This window comes from Thalassophryne amazonica, chromosome 2 (genome assembly GCF_902500255.1).
Source record: "Thalassophryne amazonica chromosome 2, fThaAma1.1, whole genome shotgun sequence".
Lineage (NCBI taxonomy): Eukaryota > Metazoa > Chordata > Actinopteri > Batrachoidiformes > Batrachoididae > Thalassophryne > Thalassophryne amazonica.
The window spans coordinates 3,172,617-3,194,833 of NC_047104.1; the positions used below are offsets into that span (position 1 = coordinate 3,172,617).

Sequence of the window (22,217 nt, forward strand, 5' to 3'; positions counted from 1 at the left end):
CCCCCATCCACCATGACACAACCACCAAGACCAAAGTCCAAACCTTAGTCCAGTTTAACGCGCTGCCGCCCTTATACATTCAGATCACATCCAGATTATTATCTGGATCAAATTACAAGTACAGAGAGAAAATCTTGGGATCATGAACACTTTGATGCTGATTGCTAGCTTGTGGTCCTGATCCAGAATTGAATTCCTGATGACTCGGTTCTGATTGTTGACTTGTGTTCCTGATCTTAGCTCTTATGTACTCAGCTTTGGTCCCGATCTTTGAGCCTGTCCACTGAGCATTGCGCTAATTGATGACATCTGATCTTGATGACTCATCTTTGATCCTGCAATCGGCTGTGTATATGCCTGATCCTAAGCACAGCAGGTCCTGATTAGTACTTGGCTGGGAGACCAGTTAGGAAGACCAGGAAAGGCATCCAACATAAAATGTTTTCCAAATCTTGATGCAGATTTGCGGTGGATCCACTGTGGTGACCCTGAACATGTGGGAACAGCTGAAACACTAACAACAATTTGTCTTTGATCCTGATCGGTTATACCAGTTGCTCGTTTGTGGCCCTGATACTGATCCTACTAACACTTGATTTTCCACCTTTGATCCTGACCTCTGACCTTTGATGATGGCTGTTGACATTTGATCTTGATCTCTCAGAAAAAAATAAATATATATAAATAAATATCAAAGTCAGGACCTGCCCGTTGATCCAGATCAGCAACTGAATAGGCTGCTTCATTAAAACTGGTTCATCAGTTTTTTGTACTAACATGCAAAAACAAAACAGAAGTTTTGGACATAACAGGAACATTTTAGCAACATTTTTAAAACTGATGTTTTACTGTCATAATGTGGTTCAACTCCAAATCTGAACCACGTGAAGCCTGATCTCCAGCCCTCCTGGACACCACCTGTCCTGCTTCTTTTCTAACTTTTCCTCGTCCGTAGTGTTAACTCGATGAGAGTTTATGACTCCCCCTGGAGGGGACACCCTTCAACTGCAGGTCTCTTCCCAGACCAGGCTGGTACCAGGCAGCCACTCTGGATTGAACCCTGGTCTCGGTATCAGGAGGTAAGTTCAGTCTCTCACCACTTCTCTCCTCCGGCAGCCACGTGTTGCTGGACCGTGTATCCAAACTGGGCTTGTTTTGGACCCTTGATGATTCTGAACTTATTGGTGTCCACGTTGACACACTCAGTGACTCCTGGAGGACAGAAACAGAAGATTGACAGAGATGACATCATATTCATCTGACATCATCTGACACTGTTCCAGCAGAAAGAACATTTCACCAAATGACAACGAGACCACAAATATCAGTTTGTTCAGTTTTACAAAGCGACTCAAATTACTGACACACGGTGGTCCGGACAGACGCTGATGTTGACAAGCGACATCTTTTACAGAGGGCAATTCGGTGGGTTTGACCTTTAACCTTTTGACCCCCCCAATCAAGAATGCCAAACACACGAATCACGTTTGGTGACAATCACACAGTGAAGAAGATATCGAGCTCCCAAGATTCATACAAAGTATTCTCCAGTGACCTTGACCTTTTGACCCCAGGGTCTATATTCATTGTTGGGGTCACCATGCCTAAAACACACATACCAAATTTGGTAACAACTGGGCAGTTCAAAAAATAAAAAATAAATCATTGTATTGCAATCCCAAGATTTATACAAGGTACTCTCTGTGACACTGACCTTTGACCCCAAAGTCAAAAGGCTTCTTGGGGTCAGTGTACCTAACATACATACCACATTACTGACAGTCAGTTAAAAAAGAAAATATTGTGCTCATAATATTTTTACAAAGTATGTGCCAGTAACCTTGACCTTTGACCTCTTAACCTCAAAACCTATAGGCCTCTTGAGGTCAGTATGCTTAATGCACATCCCACGTTTGGTGACAATCAGGCCGGTAGAGCTGGAATAATCTTACTGACAAATGACATGTTGCACGAATGACTGACTGACTGACTGACTGACTGACTGACTGACATCGAGTCCACTGGGGAAAAACTGAACTGAGTGCGACTGACCGTGTCATGTGGACACCCCAGATGAATGCGTGGAAAAGATGTAGAACTCAAATGAGGGAGCAGTCAGAGAGCATCCCTGTCTGTGTCTGTCTTTAACTCAGCTGAAGGCCAGGTGGGGGCGCTATTTCACCAAGGCCCAAAGAACAGAAACCTCTCACCCTCAGATAGGTATTTGTCAGTCTGTCAGTCAGCGTCCTCTGATTCCTGTCAGGCTGCAGAGCTGTGACTTGGTCAAATCAGGTTCAAGTACTCTGGATTAAAGCATCATCATGGTCGATTCTCAACAGTCTGTGCGGTCACCATGAGATGAAGATGGCACGTACAGCGTACTTTAAAACCCGCTGAGGATGCTTACACACACACACACACACACGGCTCCGCTGCCTCTGAGCAAGGCAGTGTGTGTGCAGCTCTGCAGTTGATTCCTGAGTCCTGGATGAGCTGCTGTTCGTGGTCTGACTGGTTGTCAGGACTAAACCTTCACTGAACTCACTGCTGCATCACCTTCTATAAAATCCTGTGATCATGTTCCTTTGTTGGAGCTCGTGCACGTGATGTGTGCACAGCTGACACAAGAAGAAAAATGCCAAAAACAACAGAAGCCTCCTTCATTCCAGCTCAAGACTCTGATTGCAAATAACAGCCACATTCCTTTCGGCAGAATCTGACTCGGAGTCCAGTGTTGGCGGCACTCAACGGTGGATATTCTCTCTGCCAGTAATTACAGTGTCGCTTTTGTTTGGACTGAGTTGTGAAACGTCAGATGGAGAACTTCCTCTGAGAGCGGCTCCATGCTGTTGTTTTGTAAGAGGACCACTTTGAGTGCAGGGTCTAAATGACACTTTACACTTCAGAGGAATCCTGAAGAGCTGATTAGTTGTTGCCTGATTATACAGCCAACACGAAGCACATTATGAGAAAATAAAATTGGACCTAAGACAAAACCCTGAAGACACCAAACATGGTACCTGGGATGAAGTAAAAGTAACAATTTAAACAAAACATTTTCTATGAGAAGACGAGAACCAGGCAGCACGGTGGCTTAGTGGTTAGCACCATTGTCTCACAGCAAGAAGGTCATGGGTTTGATTCTGACCTGTGTCCTTTCTGTGTGGAGTTTACATGTTCTCCCCGTGTTTGTGTGGGTTCCCTCCGGGTGCTCCAGCTTCCTCCCACATCCATAGACACACAGGTTAGGTGGACCGGAAACTTTAAATTGTCCGTAGGTGTGATTGTGTTTGACTGTATGTGTCCCTGTGACAGACTGGCGTCCTGTCCAGGGTGAACCCGCCTCACGCTCTGTGATGGCTGGGATAGGCTCCACCCCCTGTGACCCTTAGTTGGCGTAAGCAGGTATAGAACAAGGATGGACAAAGAGAATCAAGTAAGGGTTTTATCCTACCATATCTCACGGCATGTCGTGATTCAGCATCACAAAATATTCTTTAATCTATTGGTTTGTGATATTGTCACAAAAAGTGCAAAATTTTCATAATGGGAGCACAAATTTATTCAAATACATTCTGTGATGGGTCCATGAAATTAAAAATTATGTGGGGGGGGGGTTATGGTTAGGGGAAGGGGTAGTAATAGTAAGATTAAAAAAAAACCCTGTCACAAAAATTTGACTCATTTCATGACTGGAGCACGAAAAATACACGTGAGATTTTATCAGACACGACAACGGGCTGAGGACCAGTAAAGTTCATTTTATAACAGCCATCTAATCTTCATGAGACAGCAGTAAAAACTTTAAATTTTAAGAGTTGTACAGTCCGGTGCAGACGTCTCTGCTGGTTTCCAAACAACGCACTTGTTTTTTGTCACGATTATTTGTGCAACCACAAGTGTGTTGTTCTTACAATGAGGTGTGGTCAGACGCGGTGCCGGTGCAGTGTTATCCAACACTGAGCGACAAAACCGGGTCTAACATCCAACACAGAGTTTTTCTGTTATTTACTGCATATGTGCTGTTTTAAGGAGTTATCACATTTTGAATGGTTGAGTAAACGGATTAGTAACGGATTGAAATCATTTGTCCAGCGGCAAAAAATGAATGCAAACTTGCTTAATCCATCGCTCGCTGGTGAAATTAGGGCTCTGATGGATGGATAAGAACAGGATATGGAACAAATAACCAGCAAATGTGGAACAACTTTCACAACGAGCATGAAGAGATAACAGACGTCAAGCTCACGGACCAAATGCACAACACGTATAAACACAGGACACGTGATGGATGTCGAATGACCTTTACATACAGAGGAGTGTCCACCACACACACACCAGTCCCACACTTTTTAAAGCGTACCCCAATCGCATTAAAGGTCGACAACGCAGGCTTTTGATTGGGTGCTACTGTGCATGTTCTTACTGATGTAAAGTCCAAAGGAAGTCCTCAAGTGAATGTCCGACTGTAGATTTCTTGGTTTGGCAGAGTTTAGGTGTAAACAATTTCAGAAGCTAGACTTTTATGGACAAAAGATGAGCACTAAAGTGAGAGCGCTCACTGAGGGCGCGTGAACACCTGCAGCTGGGAAATATCGTCATCCCACTTGGTGTGGAATCCAGGTGATGTTTACACCTGAGTTTGTTCCTGATGCTGATATAATGAGTGAATTTAAAACCACCAACAGCAAGTGTAAATGGATACGAGGTCTGTTAGAAAAGTAACGGACCTTTTTATTTTTTGCAATAACCTTATGGATTTGAATCATGTGTGATTGCATCAGCCAAGCTTGAACCTTCGTGCGCATGCGTGAGTTTTTTCACGCCTGTCAGTTGCGTCATTCGCCTGTGAGCAGGCTTTGAGTGAGCACTGGTCCTCCCCCCTCATTGGATTTTCATTGTGAGGAAAATGTCTGAACAGCTGGAGCAGCGCTGCATCAAATTTTTCCAGAAACTGTGATAGACCTCCAGGTGGACACCATTCGGAAGATTCAGATGGCTTTCAGGGACGATTTTATGGGCATCACACAGATTAAGGAGTGTTACAGCCGGTTTAAAGACGGCGCACAGCAGCTGAGGACGTGCCGCGCTCCGAGCGGCGATCGACAGGCTGAAACGACCAGATCATTTCCAAACTGAATGCTGTGTTGATCCGGGACGTCGTCTGACTACCAGAGAAATGGCAGAAAAGGTGGACATAGCACTTTTGTCATGAAAACAGGAGCGGAGGAATTCACCACGGAGCCGCTAATGGCGCGGAACGAAAGCACCTCCGTGTTGGTCTCACAGGACATGTTGTGACATGCTCAGCTGTTACACAATTTCTCGGATACTCACTCGACTGAAAAGCCACCCAAAGCCGTCTGAATCTTCTGAATGGTGGAAGAGCTGGGCATGTCCCGTGAGACTTCCAACACGGACGTGCTTTTTGTTCTGCGCCATTAGCGGCTCCGTCCTGATGCGCGAATTCCACTACACGTCTTTCATTACAAAATCTCCTGTAATAGTGTAATGTTCCGAAAAAGTGCTATGTCCACCTCTCTTGCCATTTCTCTGGTAGTCAGACGACGTCCTGGATCAACACAGCCTTCACTTTGGAAATGATCTGGTCGTTTCAACCTGTCGATGGCCGCTAGGAGCACGGCGCACCCTCAGCCGCTGTGGGCCATCTTTAATACGGTTGTAATGCTCCTTAATCTGTGTGATGCCCATAAGATCTTCACCGAAAGCCATCTGAATTTTCGCATGGTTTCCACCTGGCTGTCTCTCACAGTTTCTGAAAAAATTTGATGCAGCAAAGCAGCAGTCGCTCTGCCATTTTCCTGACAATGAAAATCCGACGAGGGGGCTGGACCACTTCTCCCACAAGGCGTGCTCACAGGCAAATGACACAACCGACAGGTGTGAAAAAACTCACACATGCGCACGAAGGTTCAAGCTTGGCTGATGCAATCACACATGATTCAAATCCATATGGTTTTTGCAAAAAATAAAAAGGTTGGATAGTTTTCTAACAGACCTCATATTTGCATATAATCATTCAAACATATTAAAATATCCTCAGATTTTCACCAAAATGTAAATGATTTTACCGTAAAACATAAGATGGATTTGGAAGAATTGTATATTTGTTACTTTACTTTGCAGAAGTTCAGACAAACAAAGGCTGCAGAGCAACAGAATCTGGCTTTTTTTTTTCTTTTTTGCAAAGCTCCAAATGAATAACATCGCTGCATGCATTCAACCCATTTTGTATATCTGAATTCTAGTTACTTATATGAGCAAAGTGCCGTGGAGCAAAGCTCACTTATGGTACACTGAGTCCCAAACAGGAAGTGCCAAATTTTGAGCCCACAGTGAAACAGGAAATGTCAAATGTTGAACACTTCCTGCATTGACAGCATATGAGAGCTCATAGGATCTCATGGAAATTCTGTGGCAAGTTGAGACTGAAAGAGGAAGTACCAAATTTCAAGTCCACAGTGAAACAGGAAATAAATGTGTTTAACTTTGGAAAGTTTTTTTTATATATATAATTCCCCACTAGTTTTGATCTATTTTTTTTTAACCTGTTCTTTGGTATGTTGTTTTTATTGGTTTATTTAATCCTCTGTAAGGTTTCTGTGTAACTTTTTGTTTGTCTCATTAAATATTTTTTAAAAAGTCAAATGTTGAACACTTCCTGGTTTGACAATAAACAAGATCTCATGGAATCTCACGGGAATTCAATGGCAAGTTGAGACTGAAAGAGGAAGTACCCAATTTTGAGCCCACAGTGAAACGGGAAATGGCAAATGTTGAACACTACCTGGCATGGGTGGAGCTGGGTTGCATTGGACCCCCCCTGAAATCTGATTGGACACCTCAAGTGCCACCAGATGATTGACATGTCACAGCCCCGCACGTCTGGTTGAAAAGAGCCATTTTGAAATCGGTGACACATACTGACTGCTAGGTCCCTCCTGTATGGTAGCTGGCACTGTGTTCCACAAAAAGTTCTAATCCACCTTAGTAGAAGAAGAAAAATGTGGAGAAAAAAAGTGGTGGGGGGTTAAGCGGGGAAGTTATTTTTTTTAGCCGTACTTGTGCTCTCCAGAAGCATTTACTAAAAAAAAGTCTGAAGGACCTAAATTACATGGTGAGGACTTTTTTCAGGCACGTGAGACGCAAATAAAGAAAATGCTTAAAATGGGGGGGAGTAAGAGGGCCATAGTTTGGGGGGGAGTCTGGGGGCAAAGCTGAAGATTTTTAGCCATGCTAATGCTCTCCAGAAGCATTTACTTTATAAAAGTCTGAAGGACCTCAATGACATAGTGAGATGCTGAAGAGCTTCGCTCGTTCATGTCTGCGACATGCACATACTATTCATTATATACTGCTGGTAGCAAATATTTAGTGATGAACTGCCGGAATGAACAAAGCTGACAAATATGAGGTACAGTATGTTCAAAAAACAACCAAAGTCCAGTTATTTTCCTTTAAAGACATTTTCTTCATGCACATCTTCACATTTTGTCTAAAGTTTCATTGAGATCCATAAAGTGGTTGCAGAAGTGTTGTACTTCAGATTTCAATATCACGTGGTGCTTCAATTAAACACAAAATTCCAGCTATTTTCCACTGAAGATGTCGGGCCAGAATAAGAGAGGTATAGTTATCACCCAAGATCCAGATCCAGGTTCAGACCAGCGTCACAGTGAAAGAGGTTCTTTCTCTTGATCAGATCATCAGGTCACCCCACCATGTTTCATGGATACTGGACCGAACCTTTTGGAATCATCTTGATTCACAGTAAGAAAATGTGGTGATCACATAATCCTCCTGACATAATAACTGTGCAAAGTATCGACATAAAATATGAGTTCCATCAACCGCACTGTTGCAGTTGGCCATCACCACCGCTCCCCCTCCTAGAACAGCTCAGCCAGCAAAGTGATGGCGGCGGTTTTGTTTCCGAAGTGACGCCAGCTGAGGATTTTCTTTGGTGTTACATTTACTCAACTCAAGGACACAAAGAAAGATCTGTTTCCACATCTTCACTCCATCCCCGTGACACTAAAACAATTTGACCGTCAGTCTGCTGTTCAGACCGCGGGCCAGAAATAAAGCTCCTTTATGTTGTTGGGCTCCGTGTCCACATAAGGGTTTTGGGCTCCTTAAAGACCACAGAGTGACCCTGATGCAGTGCCGGAGCTGTGCTTCTCTCATGCTGCAGCACTTACATACTTATAAATCCTTTCTTCTTCAATGCTCTGAGGAGAGTGAAGCTTGCTGAGATAGCTCCACCACAGCAGCAGTTTGGAGAAAAAGTGTCAGTGTGAAAGCACGAGGACGGAGGTAGTCCAGTTTCCATTTCAAGTCTGTAATGTGGCACAGCCATTTCATATTCCCAGTAATATCAGCAGCTTCCAGCACGAGGTCGGAGTCTTGCTGCGTTTCCTGCGTACCAGCTTCCTTGCCCAGATAAATAAAGCTCAGGCTGGCGGCTGCCGGTGCGTCCCACATTAGTCAGGCTGCTGCCTTTGGCCGAGCACCAAGCTGCAGGAGCTCCACCACAATGTGCAAAGAAGACAGCTGCTTACGGCCCCTTCACACATTGTACGAATCAGTACAAATCAGGGAAAATCACGGAACAGCTTGTATGAGCAAACCACGAAAACACCACAAAAAAAAAAACAAACGGGCAGGCATGAACGATCCTGCTGCACCGGTGTCGTGCATGAGCGTGCACAGCTGCTGTGAAAAAAAATACATTCCACACATGGGATTCGAACCTGCAATTTACAAAAGCACTGATTGCCAGCCAGAAACTTTACCACTGCACTACCATCACTGTCCTGTAAAAGGTGCAGAAAAATGCCTGAAATCAACAAGGACATAAACGGGTTTTTAAAAAAGAGACACGCGTGTCCTGTCAGACAGATGTGACATTCAGATCGCCTGCTGTGTTTCCACATGAACTGACAGTCCGTGTCAGCTGGGACAGCCTGTCAATGTGTGCGCTCTCCAGCACGTCGTAAAAGTGATATATGTTTTTATGTATTTGCACGTCCGTCAAAACATGGTATGTGTTCTGCAGCTGTGATGTCCAGGACCTGAGTTGTCAACAGCCGCTGCTGTTGACAGCTAGCCACGCCCCCTGTCCTGTCAGCACACATACCAAGGTGTCACTCTGTGATCAGATGAGAGGTGCCTCAGCTGTGTGTGTGTGTGGAGGGGGGCGCGAACACCCACGCACACATGGGGGGAGCGCAACACATGGAGGGGGAGCGCAACACACGTGTTGTGGGGGGAGCCGACACTCTGGCACGCCACATGTGCACTTGGACTTAGACAATTTTCACCGCCAGCTCGACAGTGATCATCTGCTGGCTATTTTCATGCTAACAGCGCATATGGCCACACATTTTCTAAGTGCCAAAAGAGTGATGTTCAATGTTTGTGTGTGTCATCTGGGATTTGGCCGACACCTGTGGGCTCTCACAGTGCACACTCTGTCTTTCAGACGCTGGTGTTTGCAAATAGTTGTAGCAACAGGTGTACGAGGCATTAGAGGTAACTACAATTTTACACATATTGCATACGATTTCTGCTTCATGCGCAATTCAACCACATTCGTACTATGTGTGAAGGGGCCTTTAACACCGCTCTCACACGTGCAGGCCATCATCTGTTGCTTTGTTTGCTGCACGCTGTCAACACATCTTGTGTTCAAAGAGACAAATTATTCAAAAGAAAAGCAAATACAGCACGGTTAAGATCATCCTTCCTAAAGCACTTCAGCTGGCTGCTGTGCACACCATGATGTCAGATTTCATTTTGTCTCAAAGGCATTTAAGGGTACTTCATAATGATCCAAGGATTTGGGCCGATCACTCAAGGAGGCGAAATATTTGATGGTAAGGGGGAATTTGGTATGAGGCTTCCCATCAACATCCAATCAGTTCATACTGCTGAGGACAGAAGGAACCAACGCCCACAACAAAAGACAAGCGACACTCTGGTGCTCTTTTTGACAAGCACCACTAGATGGCAATGCAGTAGCACAGCCAAAATTTTGGACTGAGAACACTGACAGGCAACATGATCCGCTTTGCCAACAACAGCTCACCAGAAATTGTGATTAACTCATTAAAAGTGGATAGATTACGTGATGACATGATCACATCTAATTTGCAATTTACCTCCTGCTGGAATGGCGTGTTAGTCCAGAATGTAATTAGCAATGTTAGCTAAAATCCATAATTTCTCCAAAATTATTAATCCTATCAAAGTTATGTTTTGCCGCCATTGACCCAAAATACCTAAGCATACCAAACGGCAAATGTCAGCTGTCCCCAGTTGCACGCACACAAGCATTTTATCTTTCCTGCATTCTGCTGCAAGCAGGTGCTTTTAATTTTTACACAACCAGAGACATCAAAAGCAATACACTTTTCACTTATGGTAACAAAAACATGACACTTATCTAAACTGACTAAACCAATTGAACTACAAAAACAATAAATCAGTGACACTAACAACACTGTTAAAATAACATGAACCACAATAACAACATTTAAAAACCCCAAAACCCTGAACTCCCATGGTGCACTGCAGCACGATGTTAATTTTTTTTATTGGTTAGCTAAAATGACTAATTTCTAGAGAGATATTTGTCCTATCAATGTTCTGTTTTTGCATTGTTCATCCTTCTCTCAAAAGACATAAGCACCCCAAACGGCAAATGTCAGCTGTCCCCGGTAGAGACTGACATTTTGCAGAGTGGTGCATACAGAGCAAAAAGAGAAAGAAACACTCAGTGCATCATGGGAACCCCCCAGCAGTCTAAGTCTATAGCAGCATAACTAAGGGATGGTTCAGGGTCACCTGATCCAGCCCTAACTATAAGCTTTAGCAAAAAGGAAAGTTTTAAGCCTAATCTTAAAAGTAGAGAGGGTGTCTGTCTCCCTGATCTGAATTGGGAGCTGGTTCCACAGGAGAGGAGCCTGAAAGCTGAAGGCTCTGCCTCCCATTCTACTCTTACAAACCCTAGGAACTACAAGTAAGCCTGCAGTCTGAGAGCGAAGCGCTCTATTGGGGTGATATGGTACTATGAGGTCCCTAAGATAAGATGGGACCTGATTATTCAAAACCTTATAAGTAAGAAGAAGAATTTTAATTTCTATTCTAGAATTAACAGGAAGCCAATGAAGAGAGGCCAATATGGGTGAGATATGCTCTCTCCTTCTAGTCCCCGTCAGTACTCTAGCTGCAGCATTTTGAATTAACTGAAGGCTTTTTAGGGAACTTTTAGGACAACCTGATAATAATGAATTACAATAGTCCAGCCTAGAGGAAATAAATGCATGAATTAGTTTTTCAGCATCACTCTGAGACAAGACCTTTCTGATTTTAGAGATATTGCGTAAATGCAAAAAAGCAGTCCTACATATTTGTTTAATATGCGCTTTGAATGACATATCCTGATCAAAAATGACTCCAAGATTTCTCACAGTATTACTAGAGGTCAGGGTAATGCCATCCAGAGTAAGGATCTGGTTAGACACCATGTTTCTAAGATTTGTGGGGCCAAGTACAATAACTTCAGTTTTATCTGAGTTTAAAAGCAGGAAATTAGAGGTCATCCATGTCTTTATGTCTGTAAGACAATCCTGCAGTTTAGCTAATTGGTGTGTGTCCTCTGGCTTCATGGATAGATAAAGCTGGGTATCATCTGCGTAACAATGAAAATTTAAGCAATACCGTCTAATAATACTGCCTAAGGGAAGCATGTATAAAGTGAATAAAATTGGTCCTAGCACAGAACCTTGTGGAACTCCATAATTAACTTTAGTCTGTGAAGAAGATTCCCCATTTACATGAACAAATTGTAATCTATTAGACAAATATGATTCAAACCACCGCAGCGCAGTGCCTTTAATACCTATGGCATGCTCTAATCTCTGTAATAAAATTTTATGGTCAACAGTATCAAAAGCAGCACTGAGGTCTAACAGGATGAGCACAGAGATAAGTCCACTGTCCGAGGCCATAAGAAGATCATTTGTAACCTTCACTAATTCTGTTTCTGTACTATGATGAATTCTAAAACCTGACTGAAACTCTTCAAATAGACCATTCCTCTGCAGATGATCAGTTAGCTGTTTTACAACTACCCTTTCAAGAATTTTTGAGAGAAAAGGAAGGTTGGAGATTGGCCTATAATTAGCTAAGATAGCTGGGTCAAGTGATGGCTTTTTAAGTAATGGTTTAATTACTGCCACCTTAAAAGCCTGTGGTACATAGCCAACTAACAAAGATAGATTGATCATATTTAAGATCAAAGCATTAAATAATGGTAGAGCTTCCTTGAGCAGCCTGGTAGGAATGGGGTCTAATAAACATGTTGATGGTTTGGATGAAGTAACTAATGAAAATAACTCAGACAGAACAATCGGAGAGAAAGAGTCTAACCAAATACCGGCATCACTGAAAGCAGCCAAAGATAACGATACGTCTTTGGGATGGTTATGAGTAATTTTTTCTCTAATAGTTAAAATTTTGTTAATTAAGAAAGTCATGAAGTCATTACTAGTTAAAGTTAATGGAATACTCAGCTCAATAGAGCTCTGACTCTTTGTCAGCCTGGCTACAGTGCTGAAAAGAAACCTGGGGTTGTTCTTATTTTCTTCAATTAGTGATGAGTAGAAAGATGTCCTAGTTTTACGGAGGGCTTTTTTATAGAGCAACAGACTCTTTTTCCAGGCTAAGTGAAGATCTTCTAAATTAGTGAGACGCCATTTCCTCTCCAACTTACGGGTTATCTGCTTTAAGCTACGAGTTTGAGAGTTATACCATGGAGTCAGACACTTCTGATTTAAAGCTCTCTTTTTTAGAGGAGCTACAGCATCCAAAGTTGTCTTCAATGAGGATGTAAAACTATTGACGAGATACTCTATCTCACTTACAGAGTTTAGGTAGCTACTCTGCTCTGTGTTGGTATATGGCATTAGAGAAAATAAAGAAGGAAACATATCCTTAAACCTAGTTACAGTGCTTTCTGAAAGACTTCTAGTGTAATGAAACTTATTCCCCACTGCTGGGTAGTCCATCAGAGTAAATGTAAATGTTATTAAGAAATGATCAGACAGAAGGGAGTTTTCAGGGAATACTGTTAATTCTTCTATTTCCATACCATAAGTCAGAACAAGATCTAAGATATGATTAAAGTGGTGGGTGGACTCATTTACTTTTTGAGCAAAGCCAATAGAGTCTAATAATAGATTAAATGCAGTGTTGAGGCTGTCATTCTCAGCATCTGTGTGGATGTTAAAATCGCCCACTATAATTATCTTATCTGAGCTAAGCACTAAGTCAGACAAAAGGTCTGAAAATTCACAGAGAAACTCACAGTAACGACCAGGTGGACGATAGATAATAACAAATAAAACTGGTTTTTGGGACTTCCAATTTGGATGGACAAGACTAAGAGTCAAGCTTTCAAATGAATTAAAGCTCTGTCTGGGTTTTTGATTAATTAATAAGCTGGAATGGAAGATTGCTGCTAATCCTCCGCCTCGGCCCGTGCTACGAGCATTCTGACAGTTAGTGTGACTCGGGGGTGTTGACTCATTTAAACTAACATATTCATCCTGCTGTAACCAGGTTTCTGTAAGGCAGAATAAATCAATATGTTGATCAATTATTATATCATTTACCAACAGGGACTTAGAAGAGAGAGACCTAATGTTTAATAGACCACATTTAACTGTTTTAGTCTGTGGTGCAGTTGAAGCTGCTATATTATTTTTTCTTTTTGAATTTTTATGCTTAAATAGATTTTTGCTGGTTATTGGTGGTCTGGGAGCAGGCACCGTCTCTACGGGGATGGGGTAATGAGGGGATGGCAGGGGGAGAGAAGCTGCAGAGAGGTGTGTAAGACTACAACTCTGCTTCCTGGTCCCAACCCTGGATAGTCACGGTTTGGAGGATTTAAGAAAATTGGCCAGATTTCTAGAAATGAGAGCTGCTCCATCCAAAGTGGGATGGATGCCGTCTCTCCTAACAAGACCAGGTTTTCCCCAGAAGCTTTGCCAATTATCTATGAAGCCCACCTCATTTTTTGGACACCACTCAGACAGACAGCAATTCAAGGAGAACATGCGGCTAAACATGTCACTCCCGGTCCGATTGGGGAGGGGCCCAGAGAAAACTACAGAGTCCGACATTGTTTTTGCAAAGTTACACACCGATTTAATGTTAATTTTAGTGACCTCCGATTGGCGTAACCGGGTGTCATTACTGCCAACGTGAATTACAATCTTACCAAATTTACGCTTAGCCTTAGCCAGCAGTTTCAAATTTCCTTCAATGTCGCCTGCTCTGGCCCCCGGAAGACAATTGACTATGGTTGCTGGTGTCGCTAACTTCACATTTCGCAAAACAGAGTCACCAATAACCAGAGTTTGATCCTCGGCGGGTGTGTCGTCGAGTGGGGAAAAACGGTTAGAGATGTGAACGGGTTGGCGGTGTACACGGGGCTTCTGTTTAGGGCTACGCTTCCTCCTCACAGTCACCCAGTCAGCCTGCTTTCCCGGCTGCTCGGGATCTGCCAGAGGGAAACTAACGGCGGCTAAGCTACCTTGGTCCGCACCGACTACAGGGGCCTGGCTAGCTGTAGAATTTTCCACGGTGCGGAGCCGAGTCTCCAATTCGCCCAGCCTGGCCTCCAAAGCTACGAATAAGCTACACTTATTACAAGTACCGTTACTGCTAAAGGAGGCCGAGGAATAACTAAACATTTCACACCCAGAGCAGAAAAGTGCGGGAGAGACAGGAGAAGCCGCCATGCTAAATCGGCTAAGAGCTAGTAGCTACGCTAAGCTAGCGGATTCCTAAAAACACGCAAAGTGAATAATGTGTAAATAATTTAGAGGTGATTCAGCAGAGGGAGTGCTTTAGTTAAGGCACGTAAAGATTACACTGGGAAACAAATCGTAATCTAGATAACTAGATCAATCTAACTGCGCAGATTAAACAGCTAACAGATACAGAAAACACCGCTGTGCTCCGGAACAGGAAGTGATACAATACCGCAGTGAGAGCCAACCACCAGTAGATTCACTCTCCTTTCTCAGCACAGGACTTCTTGGATTACTTCGAGAAGAAAATTGAGGATATTAGGTTGAGTATATCTCAGCAGGCTTTGGCCCAACCACTGCATACTGCTGTGGAGGTGGATGCACCCACTGAGGTGGTATCCAGATTTACAGATTTTGACGGTATCTCGCTAGGCGCACTGACAAAGCTCGTGACGTCTACTAAAAGCACAACCTGTTTAATTGATCCTATACCAACAAAACTGTTAAAGGACCTGTGGCCCACTCTTGGACCAACTGTGCTGGAAAATTGTAAATCTCTCATTGACTTCTGGATCTGTTCCTAGGTGTTTTAAGTCTGCAGTGATCTAACCATTACTTAAAAATCTAATCTCGACCCTAGTGTATTGAAGAATTATAGACCGATATCAAATCTGTCATTTTGTTCTAAAATCCTGGAAAAAGTGGTCTCGCGACAGCTCGTGGACTATCTCACTGAGAATAATCTTTTTGAGCCACTGCAGTCTGCTTTTAGAAGATTTCACTCCACAGAGACAGCACTTACTAAAGTAGTGAATGACCTTTTGCGAGCAATGGACTCGGATATCACTACGGTCCTGGTGCTGCTGGATCTTAGTGCTGCATTTGACACTGTGGATTACCATATTCTACTCAATAGGTCCGTGTGTTATACATCATACGGATAAAGTGAGGAACCTTGGAGTAATTTTTGATCCTGCGTTGTCCTTTGATCTCCACATTAGAGACATTACAAGGACTGCCTTTTTTCATTTGCGAAATATAGCGAGGATTCGTCCTATTCTGTCTATGGCTGATGGTGAGACTTTGATTCATGCGTTTGTCTCTTCTAGATTGGACTATTGTAATGCTCTATTCTCTGGCTTACCGCAGTCCAGGATCAGGGGTCTTCAATTGGTTCAGAATGCTGCTGCCAGACTTTTGACACGGAGCAGAACGTTTGACCACATTACGCCAATCTTGGCGTCCCTGCACTGGCTTCCTGTTTCTGCAAGATCAGATTTTAAAGTACTGATTTTAGTTTATAAAATTGTTCATGGACTTGCACCTCCCTATCTGGCTGACTTGATAAGCCCCTATGTACCAGCTCGGGCCCTGCGTTCTCAGGGTGCAGGACTTCTGTGTGTTCCCAGGGTGAATAAGAAGTCTGCCGGTCACAGAGCTTTCTCCTATTGTGCCCCAGCTCTGTGGAACGATCTGCCGGCACACATTCGGCAGTCGGACACTGTGGAGACCTTTAAATCACGTTTAAAGACTAATTTATTTTCCCTGTTTTATCATTAGTGTTATGATGTGTTTTTAGTCTTGTACTCTTTTACTGCTGTCTTTTTTTCTTATGGTTGTTTTTATTGTGTTTTAAATTTTTAATTGTTTTTATGTTGTGAAGCGCCTTGAGACGATTTTGTCGTGAATTGGCGCTATATAAATTAATAAATTTGAAATTTGAAATTTCTTTCTTGTTGTTGTTGGCAGTTTCCTCGCTTGCGAGGATAGTGGGAAGGCTTTTTTTTTTTTTTTAAGTTTATTTTCGACAAGCCCTCTGGTGGCTGAAAAGTCCGATGTGGGATGCACAAGACCTGTTACACTTGGGGCAAATGAACACTTGAGTAGGCTGGGCTTGTGCTGCTGCCCGCTCTTTCTGTCTTTGATGCTTCTGGCGTGAGGCCTCACTTCTTTCTGCCTCAAACTTCAGGCTGACGGATTTGATGCTGGAACGCCAGCTGAGTTTATCTGTAGCTAGATGCTGCCATGACTGATGCTGAATGCCTGCAAGGGAGAGCTGTTTCTTTAGCTGGTCCTTATAGCGCTTTTTGGGGGCCCCTTGGTTTTGTCTCCCTTCCTTGAGCTCGCCAAAGAGAATTAATTTCGGCATGCGTGTATCATCAATCCTGGCTACGTGACCTGCCCAACGAAGCTGTTGTTTCAGTATAATAGACTCCATGCTGGGCAATTTGGCTCTGGTAAGGATGTCCTCATTTGAGACGTAGTCCTACCACTTGATCCCGAAGATGTTTCAGAGACAACGCTGATGAAAGCGTTCCAGTAATCTGATCTGCTGGCGATACAGAACCCAGGTTTCAGCTCCATACAGGAGGGTAGGGACCACAATGGTTCTGTAGACCTGCACTTTTGTGGAAAGGCGCAGTGCATGATTCTGCCAGACTTTCTTTGAGAGTCGACCAAAAGAACTGCTGGCCTTTTAAGGCGACTGTCTAGGTCCTTGGCAACAGATGTGTCATTTGAGATAACACTACCGAGATACGTGAAGTGTTCTACTGCATTCAGGCTGGTACCCTCGATGTTGATTTGGGGTGGGGTATATGCTGTATGGGGGACCGGTTGATATAGCACTTCTGTCTTGCTCAGGCTGATGGTGAGGCCGAAGGCTCTTGCTGCTTCAGCAAAACAGTTGACAATGTGCTGCAAGGCTTGCTCCGTATGGGCGACGAGGGCGCAGTCATCTGCGAAGAGCAGCTCCATGATTAGCTGTTCTGTGATCTTAGTGTGGGACAGAAGGCGCCGCAAGTTAAACAGACTTCCGTCGGTTCTGAAGCAGATATAGATGCTGTCTGTCAAGTCTTCTTTGGCCTCATGAAGCATCATGCTGAAGAAGATGGAGAACAGAGTGGGTGCGAGGATGCAACCTTGTTTGACGCCATTTGAGATGGGGAAGCTGCCGGACAGAGTCCCGTTGTACTTCACTTGTCCCATCTGGCCTTCATGCAGCTGGCGGATGATGGTGAGGAGCTTTGGATGGCAGCCAAGGCGTGCAAGAATCTTCCACAAACCCTCACGACTGACCGTGTCAAAAGCCTTGGTTAGGTCTATGAAGGCTGCATAAAGGGCCATGTTCTGTTCTCTGCACTTCTCCTGGATCTGTCTCAGGACGAAGATCATGTCGGTGGTTCCCCTGTTGGCCCGAAATCCGCACTGACTCTCTGGAGTATTTTCATGCGCTATGGTAGGGGTAAGCCTGTTGAGCAGCACTCGAGCCAAAATCTTACCTGCTATTGAGAGGAGAGTGATGCCCCGGTAATTAGAACAGTTGGACTTGTCGCCCTTGTTCTTGTACAGAGAGACAATGACCGCATCCCGAAGGTCATGTGGAACCATTTCCTTTTCCCAGCAACTGGAGAAGAGAATCTGAAGCTTGTCGAGGACTGCCTCACCTCCATTTTGGTACACCTCTGCTGGGATGCCATCTATGCCAGGAGACTTCCCTGGATTCAGCTGCATGGTGGCCTTTCGGATCTCTTCAAGTGTTGGGGGGTCATCAAGTTCCCATTTCACCTCCACCTGGGGAATCTTCTCAATTGATGACTCTTGCACAGTGCACTTGTCACTGAAGAGGCTTTCAAAGTGTTCTGACCAACGCTGCATAATGGTTTCCTTGTCCGTCAGAAGGGTGGAGCTGTCTGAGGAGCGCAGGGGTGCTTGCACTTGATGTGCTGGCCCCTGGATGGTCTTAAGGGCTTCATAATAGGAGCGCATGTCTCCAGCATCGGCATGTTGTTGTGTCTTCTCCGCAAAAGCTAGCCACCATCTTTCTTGTAATTGGTCATTTACAAACAAGCTAGCCTAACCTAGCCCATTTACTAAGACAGGCATCAATGCTAGCTTGGCTAGTTAGCCTGTAGCTTTCCTGAGAATAAATTTCTTAGCTTGTTGGACTGATAATGTTGATCCGTCTTCAATTATACACTGATTTTATTTAAAAGAGGTGGTTTCTAATTTTGGGGAGACTAACAGAAAAAGTGATGAAAGAGTCCCAAAAGTCCCCAAGAATGTTTTTAAATATTTTACACGCAAGATTTATAATCATTTTGGGGATAATTTTATTCATAATATGAGTGATGCACAAGCTCATTCATGGTACAGGGAGTCTCAAACAGGAAGTGCCAAATTTTGAGTCCACAGTGAAACAGGAAACGTCAAATGTTGAACACTTCCGGGAACGCTACACAGAGGGGCGATGTGCACCTTGACAGGTCTTGAGGTAAGTCAATGACTATTTAACATGTAAATTACATGAAAAAATATTTTGGTCTTTGAAAATAAGTAAACTGAAGGTTTTTAGCCATGCTAATGCTCCCCAGAAACATTGACTAAAAAAGTATGAAGGACCTAAATGATGTGGTGAGACGCTGAAGAGCTTCGCTTGTTCATGCCCGCGACATGTACATATTAATGGATCACGGTTAGCAATCAAGCCTCGAAAGGTTTCACTCACCTGTGACATCGTTTGGAAGAATTCTGCACCGGAAGTTAAAATCCAACCCCAAAAACCAAACTAATAACTTGTTTTGTTAATTGTTGACAGATCTGAGGTACAAAACATGATGCATTTTGTTTCTTATTTTGTTCCTGTAAACTAGTCACATGGCAGTCACAGCTAACCTAAAACTCAGCTTTGGCAGCTGCTAATCTGCTAAACTGAAAAGTTAAAAGACTAAAACATTTGACTGAAGCTGCTGGGAGCCAATAACCACCAACTGTTGTAATATGAATTTAGCTTTGGCTAGGCTTGGGTTTCTAAGTTTGCTGGAAAGCTAATGATTCATCATTGTCACTACCCGAGCATCATTGAACTCCTTCACCCGCGTAATGTATTAATGGCTGTGATCTCAGCACATTGTGTCATAAACATATACTAAAGATTATACAAGGCCAAGTCCAACTCATTCAGCTGTAGCTCGAAATTACACCATGGGAACGGGTCGCGGCAACTACGATAGACTTTGTATAATACTGGCCTCTGTCGTAGCCTCGGTGGAGGTGGACTTGACTAAGACACTGCTGTGGATGTAACATGTGGTAAATCATTGTTACAAAAATTTCATAATATCACCAGCAATACATGTGATTAGTATTCACAAATGGTGAAATTGTGTTAATAGCTACACTATTTAATACTGAGGTTTGGAAAACACTTTGAGTTCAACTGAGGAGCAGCAACTCTACTCCGAGCTCCCCACGGATGACCGAGCTTCTCACCCTATCTCTAACCAGCCACCCTCCTGAGGAAGCCCATTGCAGCTTCCTTTTTTGCCTTTTGGCTCAGCTCCCTTTTTGTCACAACAGTACAGTAGAGTGAATACAACACCGCCCCCTGCTGCGCTGATTCTCCGGCCAATCTCACACTCCATTGTCCCCTCACTCGTGAACAAGACCCGAAGGTACCTGACCTCCTTCACTTGGGGCAAGACCTCAGTCTTTACCTGATCCGGTGAGTGTTGGAAGCCAACAGGACCACATCATCTGCAAAAAGCAGAGACGAGACCCTGAGCCCACCAAACCAGAAACCCTCCTCCCCCAACTACGCCTTGATATCCTGTCCATGAATATCACAAACAGGATTGGTGACAAGGCGCACCCCTTGCGGAGGCCAAACCCCACTGGAAACGAGTCCGACTTGTGTGAAGCACCTTGAGGCAGCTTTGTTGTGATTTGGTGGCATATGAAATGAAATAAATTTATTAAACGTGCATTCAGTATTGTCTTGACACGTGTCAACATGAGCAGGTGACAGTATGTTGGAGATCTCGATCTATACCTTAGGTGACTCTGCTACAAATAGTAGAAGTCCACTATAAACCGTCACCACCTAATGGAGAAAAGTAACAAGGCCTACGTTTATCATCACTCACCAATATGAAGTGTAAAGTGTGTAAGTGTAATGTCTATAACGTGCTCACAAATGATCACAGCCGCACATTGCACTCCAAAAAAATAAAATAAAATAAAGAGAGAGCGCTGACTCGGACAAGTGCAGTCAAACAGTCATTCAAGTCAGGATTCCAAATTGGAAACTCGGGAGACATCAGTGCAGACTGCTGATCTGACATCACCGCAGTGTGGCACCGCCCACAGAGGACGGTCAACACAATGAACATTTCATCTGTTTTTACTCATGTCTAATGTTTTGTGTAGTAAATTTACTGACTTGACTTGTGGATCTCGTTGCACGTAACAACCTCATGACAATCCCACCTCCAAGATCCAGCCATCCATTTTCTATACCCGCTTACTCCAATTAAGAGTCAGGGAGGGGGCGGAGCCTATCTCAGGATGTGAGGTGGTCTTGACCCTGGACAGGACACCAGTCCGTCCCGTGAATAGATGGCAGGACGGAGCTTGAGTTTGTGTTTGTTCACCTCTCTGTGGTTTAAGTGGGAGTTTTCCAGCTCAGTTCATGTTCTTTATTTGATTTTTTTTTTTTCATGATACTGTCACCAAATGTGTTATATTTTCATGACACGGTCACTAATTTTAATCCTAAATTATGTGACTCTTCATGAAAATTGACTCAATCTTGAACTTATAGATTAAATCACTTTTCATGACACCTTCACGAGCTTCCCGTGAGATCAGGTTGGCATTTTCATTTCGATGGGAAATACCAACTAGGATTCATAGACCTCCGACTCTGCGTGGAACTCGGCATAAATTACTGTCTCTACGTCGAGCACGTCCACTGACAGTTCTGCCTTCTGTCTGATGTTGGACATTGTCCGCCTTAAACCCCGTCCGTCCTCCTCAGCGTCTCGTCTTATCTCCTTCACTGCTCCACAAGCTCATATCTCGGTTCCAAGAAATTCCAAACAGCAAATATTTACAGAAGACACTTCCTGTCTCCCAGTGTTTATCTCAGTGTGAATCACCAAATGTCCAAATCAAAGACTAATGGACAGATTTACAGCTGTTGTCAAAGCTGAGTAAGACAAAAGGCGCCAACTTTTCTTTTTCAGTTAATAATATAAAGCGAAGCCGCTGTTGTTGGGACGGGATGGAACCCTGACACGGTGTCCGTCCAGCTGACAGAGTCTCTGTGTTTAAGCTCTACAGTACGTGTGAGACATATGGGGGGATGTGAAAGCCGTTTTCCGTCCTTTCACACACTTTTCTGTGTGTCTGGATGTGTTGCTGTTTTAGTGATTTCACTGACACTTAACCGCAGCTCTGGCTCGGCACCAGCAGCTCACCAGACTCTGGAAAGTCGACTAAGAAACGAGGGGATCAGTTTTCACCGGAGGGGACGCCGGCTGCTTCCACTGAGACGTACAGAAGCCTTAAATCCCGTCTCACACCGCGAGACCG

At 43.8% G+C, this 22,217-nt stretch overlaps 1 protein-coding gene across 1 annotated transcript in view; it reads right to left on the reverse strand.

Moving 5' to 3' along the window:
* Positions 1–22,217, reverse strand: part of LOC117501446 — a 190,361-nt gene that overhangs the window by 166,069 nt on the left and 2,075 nt on the right. Inside the window, 1 exon segment of the mRNA XM_034160351.1 lies at positions 1,098–1,212. Coding sequence (XP_034016242.1) covers positions 1,098–1,212 — 115 coding nt within the window.